This window comes from Trachemys scripta, chromosome 10 (genome assembly GCF_013100865.1).
Source record: "Trachemys scripta elegans isolate TJP31775 chromosome 10, CAS_Tse_1.0, whole genome shotgun sequence".
NCBI classification, from domain to species: Eukaryota; Metazoa; Chordata; order Testudines; family Emydidae; genus Trachemys; species Trachemys scripta.
Window position 1 is genome coordinate 1,838,417 of NC_048307.1, and position 20,837 is coordinate 1,859,253.

The 20,837-nt window shown below is 53.2% G+C and overlaps 1 protein-coding gene across 2 annotated transcripts; it reads left to right on the top strand.

The window, feature by feature from the left end:
* Window positions 1-19,308, top strand: ERN2 (endoplasmic reticulum to nucleus signaling 2; the record flags this gene model as incomplete). 2 transcript variants are annotated; one of them, XM_034784040.1, is given in 21 exon segments in its annotated part: window positions 1-118; window positions 517-550; window positions 2,115-2,187; window positions 2,539-2,611; window positions 3,056-3,178; window positions 3,632-3,733; window positions 4,467-4,728; window positions 5,101-5,179; window positions 5,294-5,444; window positions 6,267-6,388; window positions 6,650-6,826; window positions 7,418-7,637; window positions 8,042-8,132; window positions 8,897-9,086; window positions 10,011-10,110; window positions 10,409-10,608; window positions 12,461-12,608; window positions 13,412-13,539; window positions 15,146-15,269; window positions 15,660-15,727; window positions 15,817-19,308. In XM_034784040.1, coding segments are annotated over 21 exon segments (2,805 nt in total), but the record flags the coding sequence as incomplete, so codon positions are not given.
* Window positions 19,309-20,837: the final 1,529 nt, after the last annotated feature.

The window sequence follows — 20,837 nt, forward strand, 5'->3', positions numbered from 1 at the left end:
TGTCTCGCTGGCAGCGCAGTGACTGTCCCAGAAACACTGCTGTTTGTGTCCACCCTTGATGGGAACCTTCACGCTGTGAGTAAGAAGACAGGCGACATCAAGTGGACCCTGAAGGATGGTGAGCAATGACTCTGGAGGGTGTTTATATGGGGGTCAGGTCCCCTGGGATTGCCATTGCCTGTGGGGGTACCCCATCCCCGAGACTCTCCTCCTGGCTGAGAAGGGCTGGAGACCCTCCCTCCCGTTCAGATCCTGCAGCTGGCGAATGACACCTTGTGCATATCCCAGTCCCAGGGGTCTTGCTGTTTTAAGGGGAGTACGTGCACCACTGGGCAGCTTCACACAAGCAGCTGTGACTGCTTGGGGCTCCCCGCTGGGTCTGAAATGCAAATAGGTAAATGATCTGAGCTTGTAACCATGTGATTGCAAAGCCTGCTGTGAATGCTGCCACGTGGCCCCCTCTGGCAGGGACATTAGAGGAGGCAACTGACGTGTCTCTTTCACTCTCTCTTTCAGATCCTATTCTTCAGGTGCCTGTTTATGTGGCAGAGTAAGTATCCTCTCCCCTCCCCTCCCCAGGGTGTCCTTTGCAATAAACAGGTTTCAGAGGGGTAGCCCTGTTAGTCTGTATCAGCAAAAATAGTGAGGAGTCCTTGTGGCACCTTAGAGACTAAAAGATTCATTTGAGCGTAAGCTTTCGTGGGCTAGAACCCACTTGGAAAGCATATACCCAAATACATTTGTTAGTCTCTAAGGTGCCACAAAGACTCCTTGCTGTCTTTGCAATAAAGCTTCCCACTTCTCATCCTCCCAGGCCTTTGAAGTCACTGACTAAGGAGTCCTCGCTGCTCCCCAGGGAGGTGCAAAATGAGGAAATGGAGGCTCAGAGAGGTTGAGCAGCCTGCCCAATGCCACGGCTTTTTCTTAAAGTCTTTCCCCTTTTACTAGCACTGGTGCCACTTTGCCATGCAAGCTCTGTCGTAGACAAGGTCCGGCAGCTGTGTCATCGAACCTTGCTCACAACTGCGCTAAACAACATGCTGGCAGCCCCCGAGCCCTGTCTAAACTTGTGCTTCTACCAGTGGGAGCAACAGTAGTCAACCTACAAAGAGACCCTAATGCAGCCAAAGCCTATGTGAGTGCAAAGGCAGGCATTGGCTGGGCAGATTCTCTGCAGGGTCTCCAGAAACTTGCCATCAAAGCCAGAGCTCACCTCCTCTGGAAGGGGGTGTTTATCTGAGGGGCCTTTGTTAATGGATCACTCACGGCACTCTAGTACTGGTCTAGGCTGCTTGTGTCTCTGAGGGCATCTCCCACGCTGATATTCCAGGCTTCATTCACTCTTAGGTCTGGTCTATACTACCCGCCTGAATCGGCGGGTAGAAATCGACCTCTCGGGGATCGATTATCGCGTCCCGTTGGGACGCGACAATCGATCCCCGAATCGGCGCTCTAACTCCACCAGCGGAGGTGGTAGTAAGCGCCGCCGACAAAAAGCCGCAGAAGTCGATTTTGCCGCCGTCCTCACAACAGGGTAAGTCGGCTGCAATATGTCGAATTCAGCTACGCTATTCACGTAGCTGAATTTGCGTATCTTAAATCGACTCCCCGCTGTAGTGTAGATGTACCCTTAGTTATGATGCCTTGTTGACTTTCCTCCCCAGGGAACCCTGAACTGCTACAAATACCAGCAACGTAGGACTCTCTTCCCCCACTGCTGAATGTGCAGCCACCTCCAGGGTGGACACGGTAGCTGTCTAACAGCGCACAGTAACACACCACACGAGTTTAGGATGAGAAATGAGGAAAAATTCTGCATCCATTTGAAACTGCAGGGGGAATTCATGGAGGCAAATAGAATGACTCCAGCTGGGATGTGCCGGGACATCAGAATGGGGTAGATGTGGAGTGACTGTGTAGGAATTGGCGTATTGGACAGACCAGTAGTTCATCTGGTTTGGTATCCAGGAGATCCACCGGAAGGCATACCTGCCCCCCGTAGTGAACAATCATGGAATAGCCTGCGGAGGGGGATCCTTGCCCTATCCCCTGTGCGTAGCTGGCTTGTGTCCTGAAGCAGGACATGGCTGGCATTTTGTTCTCCTTCCTTTCAGACCGGCATTTCTCCCAGACCCCAATGATGGCAGCCTGTACATCCTGGGAGGCAAAAACAAAGAAGGCCTGATGGTCAGTACCTGGGGCTACAGAGTGCTCCCTCCATCCTTCCTGGCAGTGGAGCATGGAAACAGGGCAAGAGATGGCAGCTCTGCTGGAAGGTGCAAGGGCCTCATGCTCTTCCCGCTAACCCCCGCCACCTTAGGAATGGCCTCTGGGAGAGACAGCAAAGCCATGTGGGTCTCCTCCCTGTCTGCTTTGGCTGGTCGGCCTCACCCAGGAATACTCCTGCGGCTGACTGGCTTGTCTCTGTGCGTCGCAGGAGGAGGACCCCCTTCTTGAGGGATGGGCCATGGTGCATGTGGCTGTCTCCCCTGGCTCTTTGTCACTCACAGGCCGCTGCACTGTCTCTGTTTGTTACAGAAACTCCCATTCACCATCCCAGAGCTGGTCCAGTCCTCACCATGTCGCAGTTCGGATGGCGTCCTCTACACGGGTATGAGCAACCCCCTCCTGTGGGAGAGAGGAGGGGCTTTCTCCGGTGCATAAGGCAGCCGTTCCCGCTCCCTTCTCCAGACTGCCATGGAGATGATTCTGAGACAGCCTGGCACTGCAGGGATTTAAATTAGTGGGGTGCAGATCTGTGTGCTGGAGCCATAGCCAGCTCCCTTTTGGAGTCAAGTCAGAGTTAGGCAAGATCTGAATTTGAGTATGAACATGCCAACCCCTCTCGGACGGGGGAAGTTGCTGGAGTGGGGTGGGGTGATTCTGTGTGGGAGCAAGTCTGGGGGCAGATGGGAGTGACTGGAGATTGGCCTGAGGGGAAGACGGGTTGATGTTGCATGGGAGAGGGCTTAAGGACCCTGGAGAAGCAGTGGCTTCTGAAAGAGGGGTAGCAGGCACATGGGAGATTGAGAGAGAGGCATTTCTGACTTTCCAGGGAAGAAAGAGGACACATGGTTCGTCGTGGACCCCAAGTCGGGAGAGAAGCAGACGATGCTGTCGACAGAGGCCTGGGATGGCCTGTGTCCCTCGACTCCTCTCCTCTACATTGGCCGCACCCGTAAGCCAAGCCCCCTTTCTGCTGGTTGCAGGCGCAGAGCCATAAGGCTGAGGGGCCGTTCCCTGTGTCGAGTCAGGCTGCCATCCATCCTTACTGTTGGAGGAGGTTCCCGGTTCTGCTGTGCTGGAGCGAAAGGCCCTGCTTTCCCATTACAAATGGGGAGTGGTTACCCAATGAAAAGAGACAATCCCTATAGCTCTTCTGATGCTCCTTGACCTCCTGGCAGGGCTTCTCCGGGGGAGGCTCTCCTCTGCTTTCCTGACTATGTAATATTATTAGTTCAATGTTGCCTAGCAGCATTGTGGGGTGGTTCCCTTCTGAAGTAGTTAGCAGAATGGTCAGCATCCCGTTCCTGTTCCTCTCGCCCATCCCTTTGGAAGGCCCCTCATTCTGGGTAGAGTAGCCACCTGAGTTCCAGCACCGTGATTGTAGCTGTTACTGTCTGATCCCCAGAATATGTCATCACCATGTACGACACCAAGTCCCGGGAGCTGCGGTGGAATGCCACCTACCACGACTACTCAGCAGAGCTCTACGACGAGGCCTACGATTACAGTGAGTCCCTGGGCACTGCAGCAGGCAGAGGCAGATCCTGTTCTCAGCTGCAAGTGAGGCAGTCCCAGCTTTCCAAAGGGAGAATGGCCCCCCTCGCCTCCATGGTTATTCGCTCCTGTCCAGCTTTGCTTGCACACGGAGCCTTGAAGCAATGCTGTCCCTGCGTGGGAGGCTCTCCATTTCCAGAAGGATTGATCTGAAATCAGTGCTGCCTCGGGGAGCCGTTTCCCCCCACAATAGCATGCGGGAGGGCAGGGGGCAGGGAGTGTGTGGGCAGCCTTCAGGACTAGAGCTTGCCTGACTGGAGAGAGTGGGATGCTGCGACAGGACGTGTCTGTCACAAGTGCTGTGCCAGCTGATCAGTGCTCCAAGCTGTGTGCAGCTCTCCTGGGCTGGGGGAGAGTCACTGACACTTCTGAAGGGCAGACTAAAGAGCACACGTGTCTTGGAAGACCCCCTTCCTCCCAGCCCCTGTGGATCCGGGGGATGCTGGGGCTATAGGATCCTTCTAAGCTGCCTTTGGTTTGGATTGAGGAGTCATACGGGGCAAGGACGGGGGAGCTTTGCTCCTTGTGGTGACCCAGCAAATGGTGCATGCACCAGTAGCATCAGTGAACAGCATCCCCAACCTGTGTGTAACTGGGGAGACTAAAGAGTCTGTGAGAGGGGGTGTGGGGGAGATAACCTTCCCCGGGAAATGCTGTGGCACTAGCTGCCTTGTGTCTCCGACTAGAGATGGCTCACTTTGCGTCGAGTGGGGACGGCCTGGTAGTGACTGTGGACAAGGAGAGCGGTGATGTCCTGTGGATGCAGAACTACGGCTCCCCTGTGGTGGGGCTGTACATGTGGCACCAAGACAGTCTGCGCCGGGTCCCCCACCTCAACGTGGCCATGGAGACATTGCGCTACCTGACCTTCCACTCACAGGACATCCGCCTCATCAAGTGGAACTACCAGTCCATGAAGGACTTCTCCACCACCAAGACCCAGCTGCTGTAGGTGTTTCAGGGGCCTTCCAGGTCGGGGCAGGAGGGTAGCAGTGTGCTGGGGGCTGCACCGTGGTACCTACGGGTGGGGATGAGGGTGGCAACGCACTGAGGAGCGCTCTGGAGATGGAGTCGATGCTCTCTTGGGTGAGAGGACAGTGGCTCCCCAGGAACATGCTAGGGTTGGAATTTAAGTTAAGGTAGATCAAATGCTTTCCTGCCCCTCTCCACCTTGGAAGGAACTGGCCGTGTCTCAGAACCAGGGGTGTGGCTGGGGGTCCCCCCAAGGCTGTTTCATTGGGAGGTCTCACTGCATTTATATTGCTCAGTTTGACCCATGCGGTGGCACAGGCTGGGATTGATGCTGTCTCTGCACCACAGGCCGACGCTCTACGTAGGGAAGCATGCAGCCAGCTTCTACGCCCTGACCTCCTTGGTCCATGAGAGCGTGGCACTTGTGGTAAGTGTCCCATATCTCCGCCTGCCCCTTACGTGCCCTTGACTGGCAAGGCGAGTGGGTGTGAGTACCACGTCTGCCCTGCCTGGTACTTACAGATCTGTCTGACTCCTCCAGCCCCAGGGGATCACGCTGGCCAGGATCGATGGCCCCACCACGGATGATGTGACAGTGAGAGAGTCCGGCGAGTGTGAGATCACACCAAGCACAGATGTCAAGTATCCGCAGGGCAGCATGAGCTCCCTTCACAACGAGTGGCTGCTCATAGGTGAGGGCTCCAGGGCAGGGCAGGGCATTCCCTGTCCCGTTGCTCCTGGAGCCTGTCCCAGGGAGGGGGAGCAGGCTTGGGGATATTCTTTACTGTGGCAGAATAACCTGCTTTGCATGGTACTTTAAATAAAACCTGTGCTGTGATCTGCACCCGCAAGACCCTGCAATGACTTAGGGCTGGGATTCCCTTTCCTGGGAGCTAGCGTCACTGCATCCCTGGCTCCTTGCCGGGAACAGCTTCCTGTGCAGGCATGGGGGGCAGAGTCTCACCAAAGTGAGGCTCACCAATGTGCATGCAAGTGAATGAATCGCTGCACCCGATTTGCGTGCACAGAGATCGTGCCTGGGGAATAGCCGTTGCAAACAGGTGCATGTGCTCGCCCCAATACTGTGTGCACGGTCGTGATGTCAAGTGAACAGGTCTGCAGCAGCAGGTTTGAAAATTTGGCCCATGTTGTGAAGCAGCAGCAGCGTAACCGCAAGCGGTCACACCCGGCGCGTGGGGTCAGGCCCTTGGGCTGAGGAGTTTCTAAAGAGGTCACTGCCTAAGCTGCCACTGAAGGAGGTCTTGTGTGGGCCACTCCTCCTCCATGGTCTGAGGACATGGCCTTCCAGGGGTCCTTGCCCACTCCCAGGGATTGAGCCAACAGGATGTCGCTCTGATTCCTTTCATGCGTGAGGCCCAGATGTTTCCCATCCTGGCAGACACCCCCATGCTGTGTGTCTGGCTGGGGCCTTGCTGGGCTCAGTTTGGAGCTGTGAGCAGGTAAGCAGACTGAGGTGTGACTGTGCTCAGGTGAGCGCTTTCTCCGTCCCGCAGGGCACCACGAGCTGCCTCCTGTGGTCCATACCACAATGCTAAGAGCCTTTCCAGAAACCCTGAGGAAGACTACAGAAGCCATCATCCCGAAGACCTCCCCTCCCAAGACTCTGTTTGATGACGTGAGTGGTGTGACTGTCTGAGGGGTTGCCCAAAGGGCTGTGGCACATGGGGGGCGCCCAGAGGGGCAAGGAGAGATGTCTCGTGTGCTAAGCAAGCTGGTGTATCCTGGCATGTGGGGTCTACAAGGGAGAGCGAGGAATTGGAGGCATGCTCCATGTGCATTCCTGCATGGGGGGGTAGCTGTGGGGGATGGAGTCTAGAGCACAGATTGTCTGGGGGTCCCCATTGGTGTAACCCGTTACCCTGGCTCTGTGTTGCAGTTTCTGACCCCGAACGGCATGGAGGATCAGGCCAGCACGGGCAGCGATGGGCGGTACCATTGGGATTCCACCCAGGCAGAGCAAATGGAAATCTACCCGGAATCAGGCAGCTGGGACCTTGTGGTCATTGCAGTGCTACTGGGCGGGGTCGTTCTGCTCCTGAGCTTCGGTCTCAGGGTGAGTGAGTGTTTCTTCTCTCTGCGGTGCCCCTCGCTGGCAGCTGCAGGAACTGATTGTGCAGCAGTCCCCCTGGTTTGGGGGCTAGAAGTTCCCTCTGGTCCCTGCTTGCCCTATTCCTTGGTACATAGTGTCCTGGTTAGCATGGCCATACAGGGTGCTGTGCCGTTCCTGTCACCAGCCCTCCCCATGCTGCCCCAGAGGAATCGTCAGCCCTCAATTAACCCTGCAGGCTTCTCTAGGATCATATTATAAGTACCTCTAAGAACCGCCCGTATCACAGCTCTGCCAGTGTCCTGAGTCATGGCCTCCAGTACTCCTGCTGCCTTAGCCCTGACTTCCTGCCCCCCACGTTTCTGCTGGTTCAAGGGCCCGGGAAAGAAAAGCTCAGTTTTCCCATCACTGCACAGAGCCCACCCCCACTGGAGCTGTTTGACCCCAGGAGGAGGTTTACCGGTTTCCTTCACTGTCATGGGGGAGGGATAATTGTCGCGTTGCTGCACTCAGGGTGGTAATGCTGCCTTGGAAGCTTCATCTGCATCACCTGCTTTTCCAAGAAACTGAGACATCCCCATGCTGTTTGTGCCCCAGAAACTGCTGGAGCAGCCACTGCAGCTCTTGCCGCAGCAGGGACCGCTTTCCTCAGGCCAGGTCTCTGGGGAGAGTCTTCTCCCAAGCTCTGAGGAATCGCTGAGTGGGAGCCAGCGAACATCTTCGCAGCTGTCACGGAGCTCAGGCCCATCCTCCTCACAGAAGGTCCTGCCCAACGGAATGGCCGACCAGGATCTGGCTGCGTCTGGAGCTGCTGAAGGTCTGTGCTGGTGGGCAATGGGGAGGTGCCTTCTGTCCTGTGGCCCAGCTTGTGGGAGGCAGGTTGCCCATGTCCCCTTCCCCAGAGTGCAGAGGGGGCTGCGTTAGGAGGGAAAAGCCAAGGCTCGGAGGCCGAACTAGGTTCTAGAGCTCCGGTCAGGATGACGTTTTTCCCCAAGGCGTTCCAGAGCGGGGCATTCAGGAGAGACGGTGCCATCCGCAGTAGGACCAGGGGGTGCAGAGAGGCAGAGGGGAAGGCTCTAACATCAGTGGGGAGACAGAGGAGGCTGGTGCTGGACAAGCACAGGGAAGAGGAAGGAAAGTAGAGATGGGGCCTGAGAGAGGCAGGTGGGCAGTGGGTGAGGGGATGGCGAGTGATGTTAATCCGATCTGCACTCTCTGCAGATGCAGAGCCTGATGTGACTGTAGTTGGGAAGATTTCCTTTAACCCCAAGGATGTGCTGGGCCATGGAGCCAGGGGAACCTTTGTATTCAGGTGAGTAGTCCCCGTCCCCACCCCAGAATGCCCTGCTTTTTGCTAATGCCATGTCTGGTTTGGAGGAGCCAAGACTGTTTCCTCCCTGGAGCTGGGAGCCATGGCAGTAACTTGGAAGGACCTTACAGGTGGATCTGTCTGGCTCTGGGGCCATCTGGTAATGGGGTATCGAGCTTTCCTGTCTCACCCACCCAGGTCAAATCAGATGGTTCCTGTTGGACTGGAATTCAGTGGCCTTTGTAGAAAACAAAGCTGGCAGCTACCAGCCCTGCCCCCCTCACACTTGGCACAGCAGGCCCCCCAGCTGGCAGTCGCAGCCAAGGACTGAGCTCCCCTCTTGGCTGGCATCTAGACACACTGGAGGAAGCCTGTGCTGCACTGTGCCGCCCTGCCCATGCTGTGTCTGCTGTGGTGCACAGAAAGGCTCCGTTGCTTGGTCTGCCTGACGCCGAGCAGAATCCCCCAGGCTGTAGCTATAGCACCTTTCCCCAGGACTGAACTCGCTCTGAAGGCCGGGGGGACTTTATTTCTCTGAGAAAAGGCTCAACCAAACCTGGTCCTTCCCGGTGGCTGCAGAGATTTCAGCCTAGGCCCAGTTGCCCTCGTGTTCGTGGTGCGTCTCCTGATGTCCCACTGGGGAGCCCTCGGGGACTAGTTCCTGGGCTAGGCCAGAACCTGGGTGGATCTCTTTGAGAGTCTCTTGTGTGTCTGGGCTGGCTGGCCTGTGGGCAGGGTGTGATGGTGGCTCTCTCTCCTGATCCCAGGGGGCAGTTTGATGGCCGGAATGTGGCTGTTAAGCGCCTTCTGCCTGAGTGCTTTCACCTCATCGACCGGGAGGTCCAGCTGCTTCGGGAGTCGGACGAGCACCCCAATGTCGTGCGCTACTTCTGTACGGAGAAGGACAAGCAGTTCCATTACATTGCCATTGAGCTCTGCTCTGCCACGCTGCAGGAGGTGAGCCAGCGGGCTGCTGCTGCAAGGTGGCTGTTAGCTCTGTGTCGCTCCTGCTCTGTGTTTGCAATGCAGTACAGGTCGAGGGGTCCTCGTGGAACTATTTCATCGCTTGTTTGTCATCGGCTACTAATGGCCCAGCCTGCCATATTGTCACAGGAGGTAGCATGATCTAAAGTGTGGGGATGGGACCCAGGAATTCCTAACTTCCTGTGTGGCTTAGGGCAGGTCGTTCCACCTCTTTACACCTGCAGAACAAGAGAGAACCGATAATGCTTGCGTCGCTCACGGGGGGGCGGGGGTTGCAAGGCACCCCGAAGATATCAATTTATACGTTAGGCAACCATCTTCATTCACTTTCTTATTCGATCCCCTTGGCACTAGGTGGCAGTGCAGCTAGTGCTTCATCATGCTTCCTGTGCACATGGGGCAGCTAATGGGGCATGCGCCCGTTCCCTTCTGTAAGGCCTGCAGTGAAGTGTGGTGCTGCTGCTGTTTCTGTCTGCTGTATGAACCGAGAGGTTCTGCCAGGGGAATGCAGACCTCAGACTCTAGCTTTGAATAAATTTAAATTAATGGAGATATCCCATCTCCTAGAGCTGGAAGGGACCTTGAAAGGTCATCGAGTCCAGCCCCCTGCCTTCACTAGCAGGACCAAGTACTGATTTTGCCCCAGCTCCCTAAGTGGCCCCCTCAAGGATTAAACTCTCAACCCTGGGTTTAGCAGGCCAATGCTCAAACCACTGAGCTATCCCTCCCCCAAGGACCAAAAGCTTGGTCCTTTTCTTCTACATCCCAGGATTTAAGCTGGGAAAAGATGTGGTTTATGGTTGCAGAAGAAAAAGTCCTTATAAATCTCTGACTCTGGTAAATGCAGACCTGGGTGAACTTCCTCTTTGTTTTTTTTTTCTCATGTGGTGGTGTTAGTATGTGGAAAGCCCCAGCTTTGATCGTCGGAACCTGGATCCAGTGTCTCTGCTGTATCAGACCACGTCAGGCCTGGCACACCTGCACTCCTTGAACATAGGTAAGGGAGCTCTTGCCCCCAGCTGCGGTTGGGATGCCTGTTGCCTTAGAGCAATAGGTTCAGTTCTGGTGAATTGTCTGTGGAAGGGAAATTCTCCAGCCCAAAATCCTGGTGTAGGACTTGAACCCACAGCCTTCAGTTTCAGAGGCAGGACTGCTGCTCGCTGACCCACGCTGTGCGGTGGCATTGGTGGCATGCAGGTTACTCCCTGGTGACGCTCTAGCCCCACCCCAGCCCTCCAGCTGCACAGCCTCTTCTGCAGGTAACTCCAGCTCACTTTGGATGATGTTTCTTTCAGTTCATCGTGACCTGAAACCCTGCAACATCCTCATCTCTGTCCCAAACAGCCACGGGCAGATCCGGGCTGTCATCTCCGACTTCGGCCTGTGCAAGAAGCTGCAGGGGGGACGGCACAGCTTCAGCCTCCGCTCTGGAATCCCAGGCACTGAGGGCTGGATCGCACCGGAGGTGCTGCGAGAGAACCCACAGGAGAACCCCGTGAGTGTGCTGTTGCCGTGTTCTCTCAGACCTGCTTGCTGAGCTCAGTTTCTGTCCTTGCCGCTTCCTCCCCTGCACCTGCAGAGGATTGTTCATTCTGCCCACGTCTAAGGCTCCAACTCTCTGCTTTGCTGCAAGGCCGCGACCGTGCTGGGCATCTGGGAGGGAGGGAGGGAGGCAGCTGCCCTCAGAGCTGGTGCCTCAGTCACTGCTAGAGAATCAGATAGTTTGGCATTAGGGATTTGGAAGTCCTTGTGTTGGCCCCCATGCTACTGGTCTGTGTGGGTGTCTCTGGGGGCTAGAAGCAGGTTTCCTAAAACCCTGCACCTGTTGTTAACTTAAAAATCCCCACAAAGGTCACAAATGGCACCCTGGGGCCCAGCTCCCATTTGAGCATTTGAAAATCTCCTCTCAGTATTTCTACTGCAGTGTCAGCAAAGGCTCCAGCCAGGATCAGGTTCCCATTGCGCTAGGGGCTGCACGGACACAGAGAAAGGGACAGTCCCTGCTCCAAAGAGCTTCCAGAGAGAACTGTTTGCATACATCCAGGAGTTCTGTTAAACTCCCTTCTGTAATGATGCAGTTCTGGCGGGACCCAACGGAGAGGACCAATTGCTTAAAACAGGGCAGTTACAGCCCAAGGCTGGGGTTTTTCCACCTCTAAGGCACCAAACCAGCCAGACAAAGAGGACTTTGGTCTCACCCCACTGGCTAACCACACGTCACATAAGCAATTCTTAGACACTCCAGTTTCCCAGTATCACCACCAGTGCCACTCGTTATGGGGACAAATGGTTATGAAAACCAATACCCCAGTAAAAGAAAAAAGGTTCTCCTGATCCCCACGGACCAAGCCCCAGACCCAGGTCAATATACAAATCAGATCTTACCCACAAATCACACTGTTGCCAATCCTTTAGAGTCTAAAATCTAAAGGTTTATTCATAAAAGGAAAAAGATAGAGATGAGAGCTAGAATTGATTAAATGGAATCAATTACATACAGTAATGGCAAAGTCTTGGTTCAGTCTTGTACCAGTGATAGAATAAACTGCAGGTTCAAATCAAGTCTCTGGAGTACATCCCCAGCTGGGATGGGGCATCAGTCCTTTGTTTAGAGCTTCAGTTTGTAGCAAAGTCTTTCTAGAGGTATGAAGCAGAATTGAAGACAAGATGGAGATGAGGCATCAGCCTTTTATAGTCTTTTCCAGGGGTAAGAACACCTCTTTGTTCTTACTGTGGAAAATTACAGCAAAATGGAGTCTGGAGTCACATGGGCAAGTCCCTGCATACTTTGCTGAGTTACAAGGTGTATCTGCCTTCTCTCAATGGGTCAGTTATATAGCTGATGGTCCTTAATGAGCCACCAAGCAGGCTAGGCAGAGCTAACACCAACTTGTCTGGGATGTCTCCCAGAAGCAGAGCATAAGTTTGAAATACAGACAGTATAGAGCCAATATTCATAACTTCAACTACAAAATTGATACACACATACAGACAGCATAATCATAACCAGCAAACCATAACCTTGTCTTAGACACCTCATTTGACTCCCTTTATACAAGATTTGGTGCCACTACAGGACTTTGGTTGCAACCATGTTCTATATGGTCCCAGTTTAAATCAATAACGTGACACCTTTCTGCAGAGAAAAGTTTGGTCCCAGCAGGCAGCTCGCGCCTATCAGGAGAGAGACCACTAGGTGGTCATTCTTGGAGCTCAAACTAAGCGGTTGCCTGGCTAGATCTTTAGCCAATCAAGTGTTCGCGTTCAGAAATAGAGACAAGGGGGAAGTTCAAAGGCCCTCCCCCACCAACGCTGAGCGCTCCCATGGCCCTGGTTGTGTTTTGCAGACGTGTGCGGTGGACATCTTCTCAGCCGGCTGCGTGTTTTACTACGTGGTGTCAGGTGGGGAGCACCCCTTCGGGGACAGCTTACGGCGACAGGCTAATATATTGTTGGGCACTTACCAGCTGGCATGGCTGTTGGAAGACACTCATGGTAAGGACCCTTCTCTGAGGCTGTCTGAACGTTTATAGAGCTCCCAGTCCTGTAGAATCTGGGTGCTGCAGAACCGCTCTGGCCCAGCTCCTCTACAGCACCTTCCATCTGAGGCTCTCAAATCGCTTTGCAGATGTTGATTTATTCTAGCCTCGCTAGCCCGGGCGAGGAAGGCAGGCAGGTCAATACTGCTAACCCTGTTTTACAGCTAGGGAACCTGAAGAACAGAGAGATGAAATGACCTGCCTGAGGTCACCCAGGAAATCATGACCGAGCCTGGTTTCCTGGTTCTGTCCCATGCTGCAGCCACAGGACCAGCATTTTAGATGCCCAGAGGACAGAGACTGCATGTCCGCAGCAGCAGCTCTAGAACCCTAGAACAATGGGAGAGGCCTGTTCGGTCATGTCTAGTCCATTCCCTAATGGCCAGCAGTGTAATCTCTGGGGCTGTAGCTAGTTGAGTTGTAAATGTCTCAAGCAGTGGGGTTCCTCCTTGGCAGATGACTCCACAGCCTACTAGATCTCACTAGTATTTCCAGCGACTTGTCTGAAATATTCCTTTGCCCCATAGCTTGCCTGTGGGGGGAGGCATCGGTGAGTCCGGTGTATAGAAGGAGCCAGACATATTTTGTTTTATTTCGTGGTCTTGCAATGATCTGGGATTCAGATCAGATCACGGAGAGAGTTAGTAACCTCAGTTGAGCTGTGACTTGTAGTGAAAGCTCTGAGCTCAAGGTGTGGATGGCTCCCTTCAACCCTAAGGGTGTTATAACCTGCTCTCTGCTTTCACTCTCACATCCAAGACAACGTTGTTGCAAGGGAACTGATTTCAGTGATGATCAGCAACGAGCCCCAGGAGCGCCCATCGGCCCCGCAGGTCCTCATGCATCCCTTCTTCTGGAGTCGGGAGAAGCAGCTGCAGTTCTTCCAGGTGAGAACCCTCTGGTTGAGCAGGGTGGATCCCAGTCCTTCTGTCCCCATTTCCAAATTCAGCAATGAAAGCTCTATTCTGTGACATCAGAAAACAAGCTGTTTGGTGCTTTTCCTGAAGCCTGGGATTCTCAGCTAGCCCAGCTGGTTTGGTGCTCTGTGGTTATAAAATCCACCCCTTGCAATGACTGCCTTTTTGTGAGCAGGGCTCCTTCTGTTCCAGGACTCTTTAGCTGTGGGCTCCGTTCCATGCAGCAGATTCTGAGCTTTCATTTAAGACAAGCAACCAACACTGTTTCTAGACCTTTTGGTTACAAAGATCTTGAAAATACGATCAGAGCATAACCAACACAGTGCTGTCTTCCTGAGTCTGCAGCGAGCCTGAAACAAAAGCTCTGAGAGGTGTGAACTGTCCCCTTGAGCTCAATGAAGTATTGGCTCTGAAACCTAAAGATGACAGTTTATTTCGCTGCTGATCAATTTTTCAGAAACATTCAGTGTCAAAGTCAGACTCAGGACTCACAATTTGTCAGACCACTCAGTTTATTAGCAAAAACGCTCTTCTAATACGCCCAGAAAATGTGAGCCCCATACAAGGTGAAATTAACAAGCTTACAAAGGGAGCAGAACTGATAAGTTTACCTGGGGCTAGACACATATCTCATGTCCTTATTAACTCTCACCAATCTCCTGTTAATGTCCCACCATCAGCTTAAGTGAACCCATTGTTCAATACCTTAATGTTCCTCTTCCTGACAATTTTTTCTCAACGTTCCTCATTCCTGCTTAAAGGAACATACAGCATTTCTTTAATTCATTCTACTTCTACAATATAATTCATTCTACTTTCACACCAGCTAATATGGTGATCCCACAGCACCAAACTGCTCCCTGTGCCAAAAGCCCCAGCTGTCCCCTAGCCAGTTGTCAAATCTCCAGCATCCCACCTTCATTGTCAGCACAGAACTCCGCAGCACTCTGAAAACTGGCAACGTGGAGAGGATCAAATAGATTGAATTGAATGCAAAAATAAACAACACAGACTGCGGTGCTGATTGGATCATGCACTTGTGTGTTTATAGCAGTAAAACACACACACACCTTTTAAGTTAAATGAATTCAGGGTCCTTGCCATAGACTGTAGGTCCAGCTATCTGCAGAGCGCAGGGGGCGTTAATTGTGAGCCATTGACTTTCATGCAAGGAGAATGAAAAGCTTTCTCTCAGGTTTGGGGGCAGTGACCCTGTGGAGGGAAGTGCCTTGGCGTGGAGCCATCTCTCCTCTAGAAAAAACAGTTTCAAATACCTCATCTCACCGTGATGGAGGCTGGGGTCTGTCAGGGGTCAGGTTTCTGCTAGACCTCATTGCAGCCAACTGTGGGGGGCCTTTCCCAGAATCCTCCGGGTCCTAGCCGATAGGCCTTACCTTCGGTTCCAGTCTCTCCTGTAGGTGGACCGTGCTGCTAAGTTCCGTTGTCACCCAGTGTTGAGCAGAACTAGCCCTATGTCCCCTTAGTGTCCATAAGCCTTTGGAAAATGTCAGCACTGGTACAAAGTGAGTACAAAGTGAGGTTTCCATTGACCACCTCACCCCTCTCTGGATTTCAGGACGTCAGCGACCGTATTGAGAAGGAACCTGCCGAGGGACCCATTCTTACTGCCTTGGAGTCCGGGGGGCGCTCGGTCGTGAAATTGAATTGGAGAGCTCACATCTCTGTCCCACTGCAGACAGGTAAAGGCTCAGGTGTCAGGCTCACCACTTGGCAGTAACCTCACAGAGCCGTTTCATGCTGAGCCATGTGGAGTGTTTGCATGGAGCTTTCCAGTGCTTGTGTCATGCGCTCATGTAATGACAGCAGTCACTTCCTGGCAGCTGGAAATCAAATGACCAGCACTGAAACCATGGACCCAGAAGGGATGATGAATCCAACTAGCCCTTCCACTCGACAGGGCTTTGTTCTGCCCAGTCTTAAATGCCCCAAGCAGATCTCCCTCAGGAGACGGTCCCACACTCCAGTGCATCCCCCCAGTGGGAAATATTTCCAGCTCTGATGCCCTGTTAGCAAATTACCGCAGAGGCCCAACATTGCTGATGCTTATTTGGGTCTCTTGCTGTTTCCAGACTTGAGGAAGTTCCGAACATACAAGGGCAGTTCAGTACGTGACCTTCTGCGGGCCATGAGGAACAAGGTACTGTCACCCCCCAGCAGCGTGAGGTCCAGTGTGTCCCGTGCAGTGACCCCAGGTAATCATGTTTAATCTCACTGTTTCCCATGTAGAAGCATCACTACCACGAGCTGCCAACAGACGTCCAGGAGACACTTGGGGCTGTTCCTGATGAGTTTGTTCAGTACTTTACTTCTCGCTTCCCCCAGTTGCTGCTTCACACACACAGAGCCATGCAGATCTGTGCCACAGAGAGGCTCTTCCACCCCTATTATCATCAGCAGCCAGGAGACCTTGGAAATGAGTGGAGAAGCCACACCTGGGAGAGAACTTAGAGTGAAGGCCTATGCTGCTAAGGTTGCTCTCTGGTGAATCCTGCTGGAACAGGGATCCCAGCAGGAGGGACTCAGACAACATGTGCCTCAATTTTATCTTTCTTTTAATGCAGAGATTTCTGCCGGATTTTATCCCGCCGACTAAGTTGCCAGGACCTAGCACAGCTTCACAACCCCGCCAGCCACCCTAAACTGGTTCTGGAGCTCCACCTCCCCTGGAGAGCAGCTGGATGGCATCTCCAGACGCTCCCTGGCACTAGCACTCTGGGGATGTCACTGCCTACCTTTCCAGGGAGAGGCCTGTGGTGGGAACCCAAGGGAGTTTTCTCGGCAGTTCCTAGGTGGTTTGTCTCTCTGGGGCTACTCCTTCAATCGCATAGAATCATAGACTATCAGGGTTGGAAGGGACCTCAGGAGGTATCTAGTCCAACCCCCTGCTCAAAGCAGGACCAATCCCCAGACAGATTTTTTTACCCCAGTTTCCTAAATGGCCCCCCTCAAGGATTGAACTCTCAACCCTGGGTTTAGCAGGCCAATGCTCAAACCACTGAGCTATCCCTCCCCGCAACGCCTCGTGTGGGGAAACAGAGAGACTCTGGAGGTGGGGTGGAAGGGGAGTGAGCTCTCTCTCGGGAATGTCTTTTAAACGAAAACGGCATTGGCCATGGTATTTACAGGACGTTACTGAGCAAGTGCAGTCAGGGCAGAACCAGGACTTGTCAATGGTTCTGTAGCCAGTCCGACAGGTCCTCTTGCTTCTGCTCTTCACACGTGGGCTGATGGGGCAGGTGGGTCCCACGGTAGTTAGTTGATCTCAATGAGCTTGCAGTTCCACTGGCTCCTCTCCAGTCCCCTGAATCCTCTGGGCTAGAACCCTTCCCCTTCGCAGGGCGCCTCTTAAACTGCCTCGAGTCTAAGCGGTGTCTTGGCTTGAAGATCCCAACCCCAACACCTCCGTTTGTTGGCTCAGCCAGAGACTGGCCCGAATGTCCTGTGTCCATCCTGCTCATTCTCTGCTGCTATTGATCCTGAATCATTTCAGAGAACGAAAACTCTCTCCCAGGGAGGTGACCCATCCAGAGGAATCTGAGCAGATTGTAGAGCATTGTGGGAAATGGGTTTGTCAAGGGGGCCAGGGCCACCGAGGGCAGCAGCTAGGGACATGTATAGAACAGTTGCTTTCTGCTTCATGGACCGTCACCTGTTTGACCCAGGCTGGAGTGTCCCAGCTAGATAACAGCACGCAGTGTGGGCTTGAAGCAGACAGGGAAGCACACCCAGGGTGCCGCCAATTCTCTCAACCATGGCGTGTGCCTGGCCCTGACGGAGGCCCGGTCATTAAGTCTAAAGCTGTCCATCCAGACTGGGCTGGTGTGACTCCCGAGCAAAGCCATCCCTGGAGAGGTAGGTATGTGCATGCGCACACACGCCTGTAGACACGGGCTCTCTTTTTTCTTGGGAATCTGAATGGATTTTAGCCAAACGTAAATGTTTGGTTTAAGCTCCATCACGAGACATTTCAGTTAAGAAGATAATTGGAGCGGGGGGGGGGGGATTAGAATGGAAGAGACTTCTCCTATAGGGCTGGAGTGTGGCAATCATCACACAATCAGCTGCAGCGAGATGCTTTACCATTTTTAATTGAAAATGTTTTAGCCTATTTATATTTTGCTTCCAAGACACTGTCTTTCCCGCGCCAGCCCTTAAGCATCAGAGTGGGAAACAGCAAGGTCCTCTGTTGCCTGTATGCATCTGCTAGGGTAGAGGCTGATGCAACAAACTTCTCTCTCATTGATTCCTTTCTATGCTGACCTATTGGAAACTGGGGTCTGTCTGATTGTCTATTTAAAACTTCAATGTGAATGGCAGGACTGATGTGGTCTTGACACTGGATATGGTCTTATGCCCTAGCTGGACAACATACCCTCCTGGCATTTGGGCTGGGTTTTTTGTCCACGACCTACAGAAGATGTAGGCCACCAGCAGTGCTGAAATGAGAGGTTTCTCTCTCTCTCACTGGGGCCCTTCCCCACTGTTTTATGGCCCAGTAGAAGTCACCGGGGCTGGATCGAGTGGATTTGTAGAAGCTCAGCTTACAGGATGTAACCTCAGGGCCTGCGTGCAGGAGCACCTCCTGTTGCCTCTTTTCTGCCCCACCTGGCCCATTAAAGGAGTGGGGTTGCCCAGCTCTGGAGGCAGGTAGGAGAGGATCCCAACGGAATCTCAATGATGAAGTCCCTGTGTCTCTGGCTGAGTCAAACGCTTTCTCCATTCTCAGTCTGCAGCAGCCCATGTTCATCACAGCTCACAGGCTTGAAGGTCTCAGATGGATGCCTGATGTCACGTCTCTGGAACCCCAAGTGATTGTTTCCCGTTTGATGGGGGATGCTGTTGTTCAGGAGGAGCCCTTTGTATAGAGGGGGCCTCCTTGTCCATGCAGAGAGCCCGTCCCTTGGAGCGTAAGGTGTACCTGGCCTCCCCCACTCCCAGGGCCTCCAGGATTCTGGAGAAATGGCCACTGCTTCCACATTCTTTTGTGGCTGCTCTGGCTCTAGCATCTTGGCAGCGTCTGAGCTGGAATCTCTTCACCACGGAGGCAGAATCTGACCCGTGCCCAAGAGAACACGGAGGTGGAGGAAGCATTTCCTGTTTTTCCTCCTCCTGAGACCCAGTCAGTGAGCAGGTCTGGCCTGCCTGGAGGCAGAATTCTCTGCAGGCCTGGGGTCTCGAGTGATGGATTACAAACTAGATGTTTCTAACTCCTTCTCAAGGGCCTGGGTCAAGAAATGGGGGAGGAGAGATTACTGGAGCCTTGCCACTAACAAGGCATGTTCCAGTCCAGCAAGGACAGAAAAATACCCCTTTGGCAGAGGTGGGACGTGGGCATCCTCGAGGTCTGACCTTCTATCCCCAGAGCCTGGGAGCAGGGTTTCACTCTGCTGGGACGCAGCCCTGGCCAGACTTCAACTCACATACCGTTTCCACTGATCCCAACTGGAGCCAGTGTGGGAGCCTATAGATAACTCAGGCCACGGTTGCTGCTGGGTCTGGGGGCTCCATCCCTGAATGTCTCCTGCTAGCTCTGCTCCCCTGGGCAGTGCTCTCCTCTCTAGGGGCGTGGGTTTTGTATGTTTTGATTTCGCTTTGTATGTGGGTGTTGGGGGGCTGTTCCTTTGGTGACAATCAGTTTGTACTTGTGTATATTCAGAACCTTTTATATGGCAGAGAATATTTTATACAAAATGTTGTAAATAAAAAATTGTTTTGAAAGTTTGGACTTGTTAAAATGGGAAAGAAACTGGCTGAAAGCCCTGCTTAGGAGCTGTATCTCCAAAGGAAAGGGCCAGGGACAGGTAGTGAGGCCCCAAAATGTCCATGTTCAGCCCTGCCAGAGTTGAGTCCTTTTGGATCCTCAGTGACCCACACAACACTGCTCAGGCCAAAATTACAGAACTGCCTTCTAAGAGACCTGGGTTCAAACCAGGTAGCTATTGTCCTCTTGAGGGATTGACCAGATGATCAAAAGTGTGTCTCTCCCCTGCTCTGGAAATTGTGATGGTTTTGGCAGAAAGTTTGAATATTGAACAATTTTGGGCAAAAGCTGCAGCCTTAGAAGGGTCACTGTGGTGCATCGTGTTCCCATTCTCCTTTAGAGGTCAGGCTGCCTTGTTGGACTGTGTCTCCCAAGGTCCACCAAGGTCTGTTCTGGGAGAGGGGAGGCAGAGCATCATGGGAGATGTAGTCAGGCCAGGGAGCTCAGCCCATACAGGGGAACAAGGCACCATTTCCAAACTGAAATGTCGTTTTTCAGACCTGTCTCTTTTGAGAAATCCAAAACTTTCCAGAGAAAACAGCCATTTCTCACAACTATCTTCACTAAATTCTCCATTTGCCATCAAACACTGTTGTGACAGGAAATTTGTTGACCAGCTCTAGGATTTGCTAGTAATGAAGCAGTAGCAGTGGAGGTAACAGGTTTGTGAGTAGAGAAAGGGGGTTTCTGCAAGGCCCCTCTAAACATTCTCCCTGGGCCAAGGCAGCCTGACTGCTCCTGTTGTCAGGCCAAGCTCAGCTTCCCTCTGGCAGATTGGGTTTTGGGGGTGGGTGAGTAGAGCACTGGCCCTTTAAAAGACCTCAGAGGAAGCTGTCCCCTCCCCCCTGTGGGTTAATAACCCAGCTTTCCTGGCTCTGTGCGATGAAAGCAGTGAGTCTTTTTTTTAACTGCAGGTTGGTGCTGCCTGACACACTGAAGGCCTTGTGCTGGCATTGCTAGCTTCCACGGGCAACAGCTGGTACCATTTCCCCAGGCAGAGCTCCCTCCACCCAGGAGGCTGTGCATGGCTGACCCAGCACTGCCTCCAGCAGCAAGATTGGAACTGGTGTGAGTTACAGAAGATTCCTGTGCACGCAGGGAAATAGGTCTATAGCTTCCCCCCCTGAGCTTGAAGAGGCAGCACCCAGCCCCTAGGGTATTAGTGCTGGGCTGTGCGGGGTTACAGCTAGTCCCAGCACTTAGCTTAGGGGATATTTAATATCCATTTCTGCTGGGGGAGGCAGCTCCACCTTTTCTACACTGTTAGCTTGGAGGAATTGGGTGAGGTAGAGCAGCCCCCTCCCCCCGGGCAGAACTCCCACAACCTCATCTGTGGAGATAGCAGGCAGGGGCATTGATCATCTAGAGAGGGCACTGCCCTACACAGGCTCTTCAGGGCTGAGCCTTCATCCTAAAGCATGGTAGAGACCTCACCCCTTGCCCCTGAATAGCAGAGTTAGGCAGGGAAGAGACAAAACCAGTAACT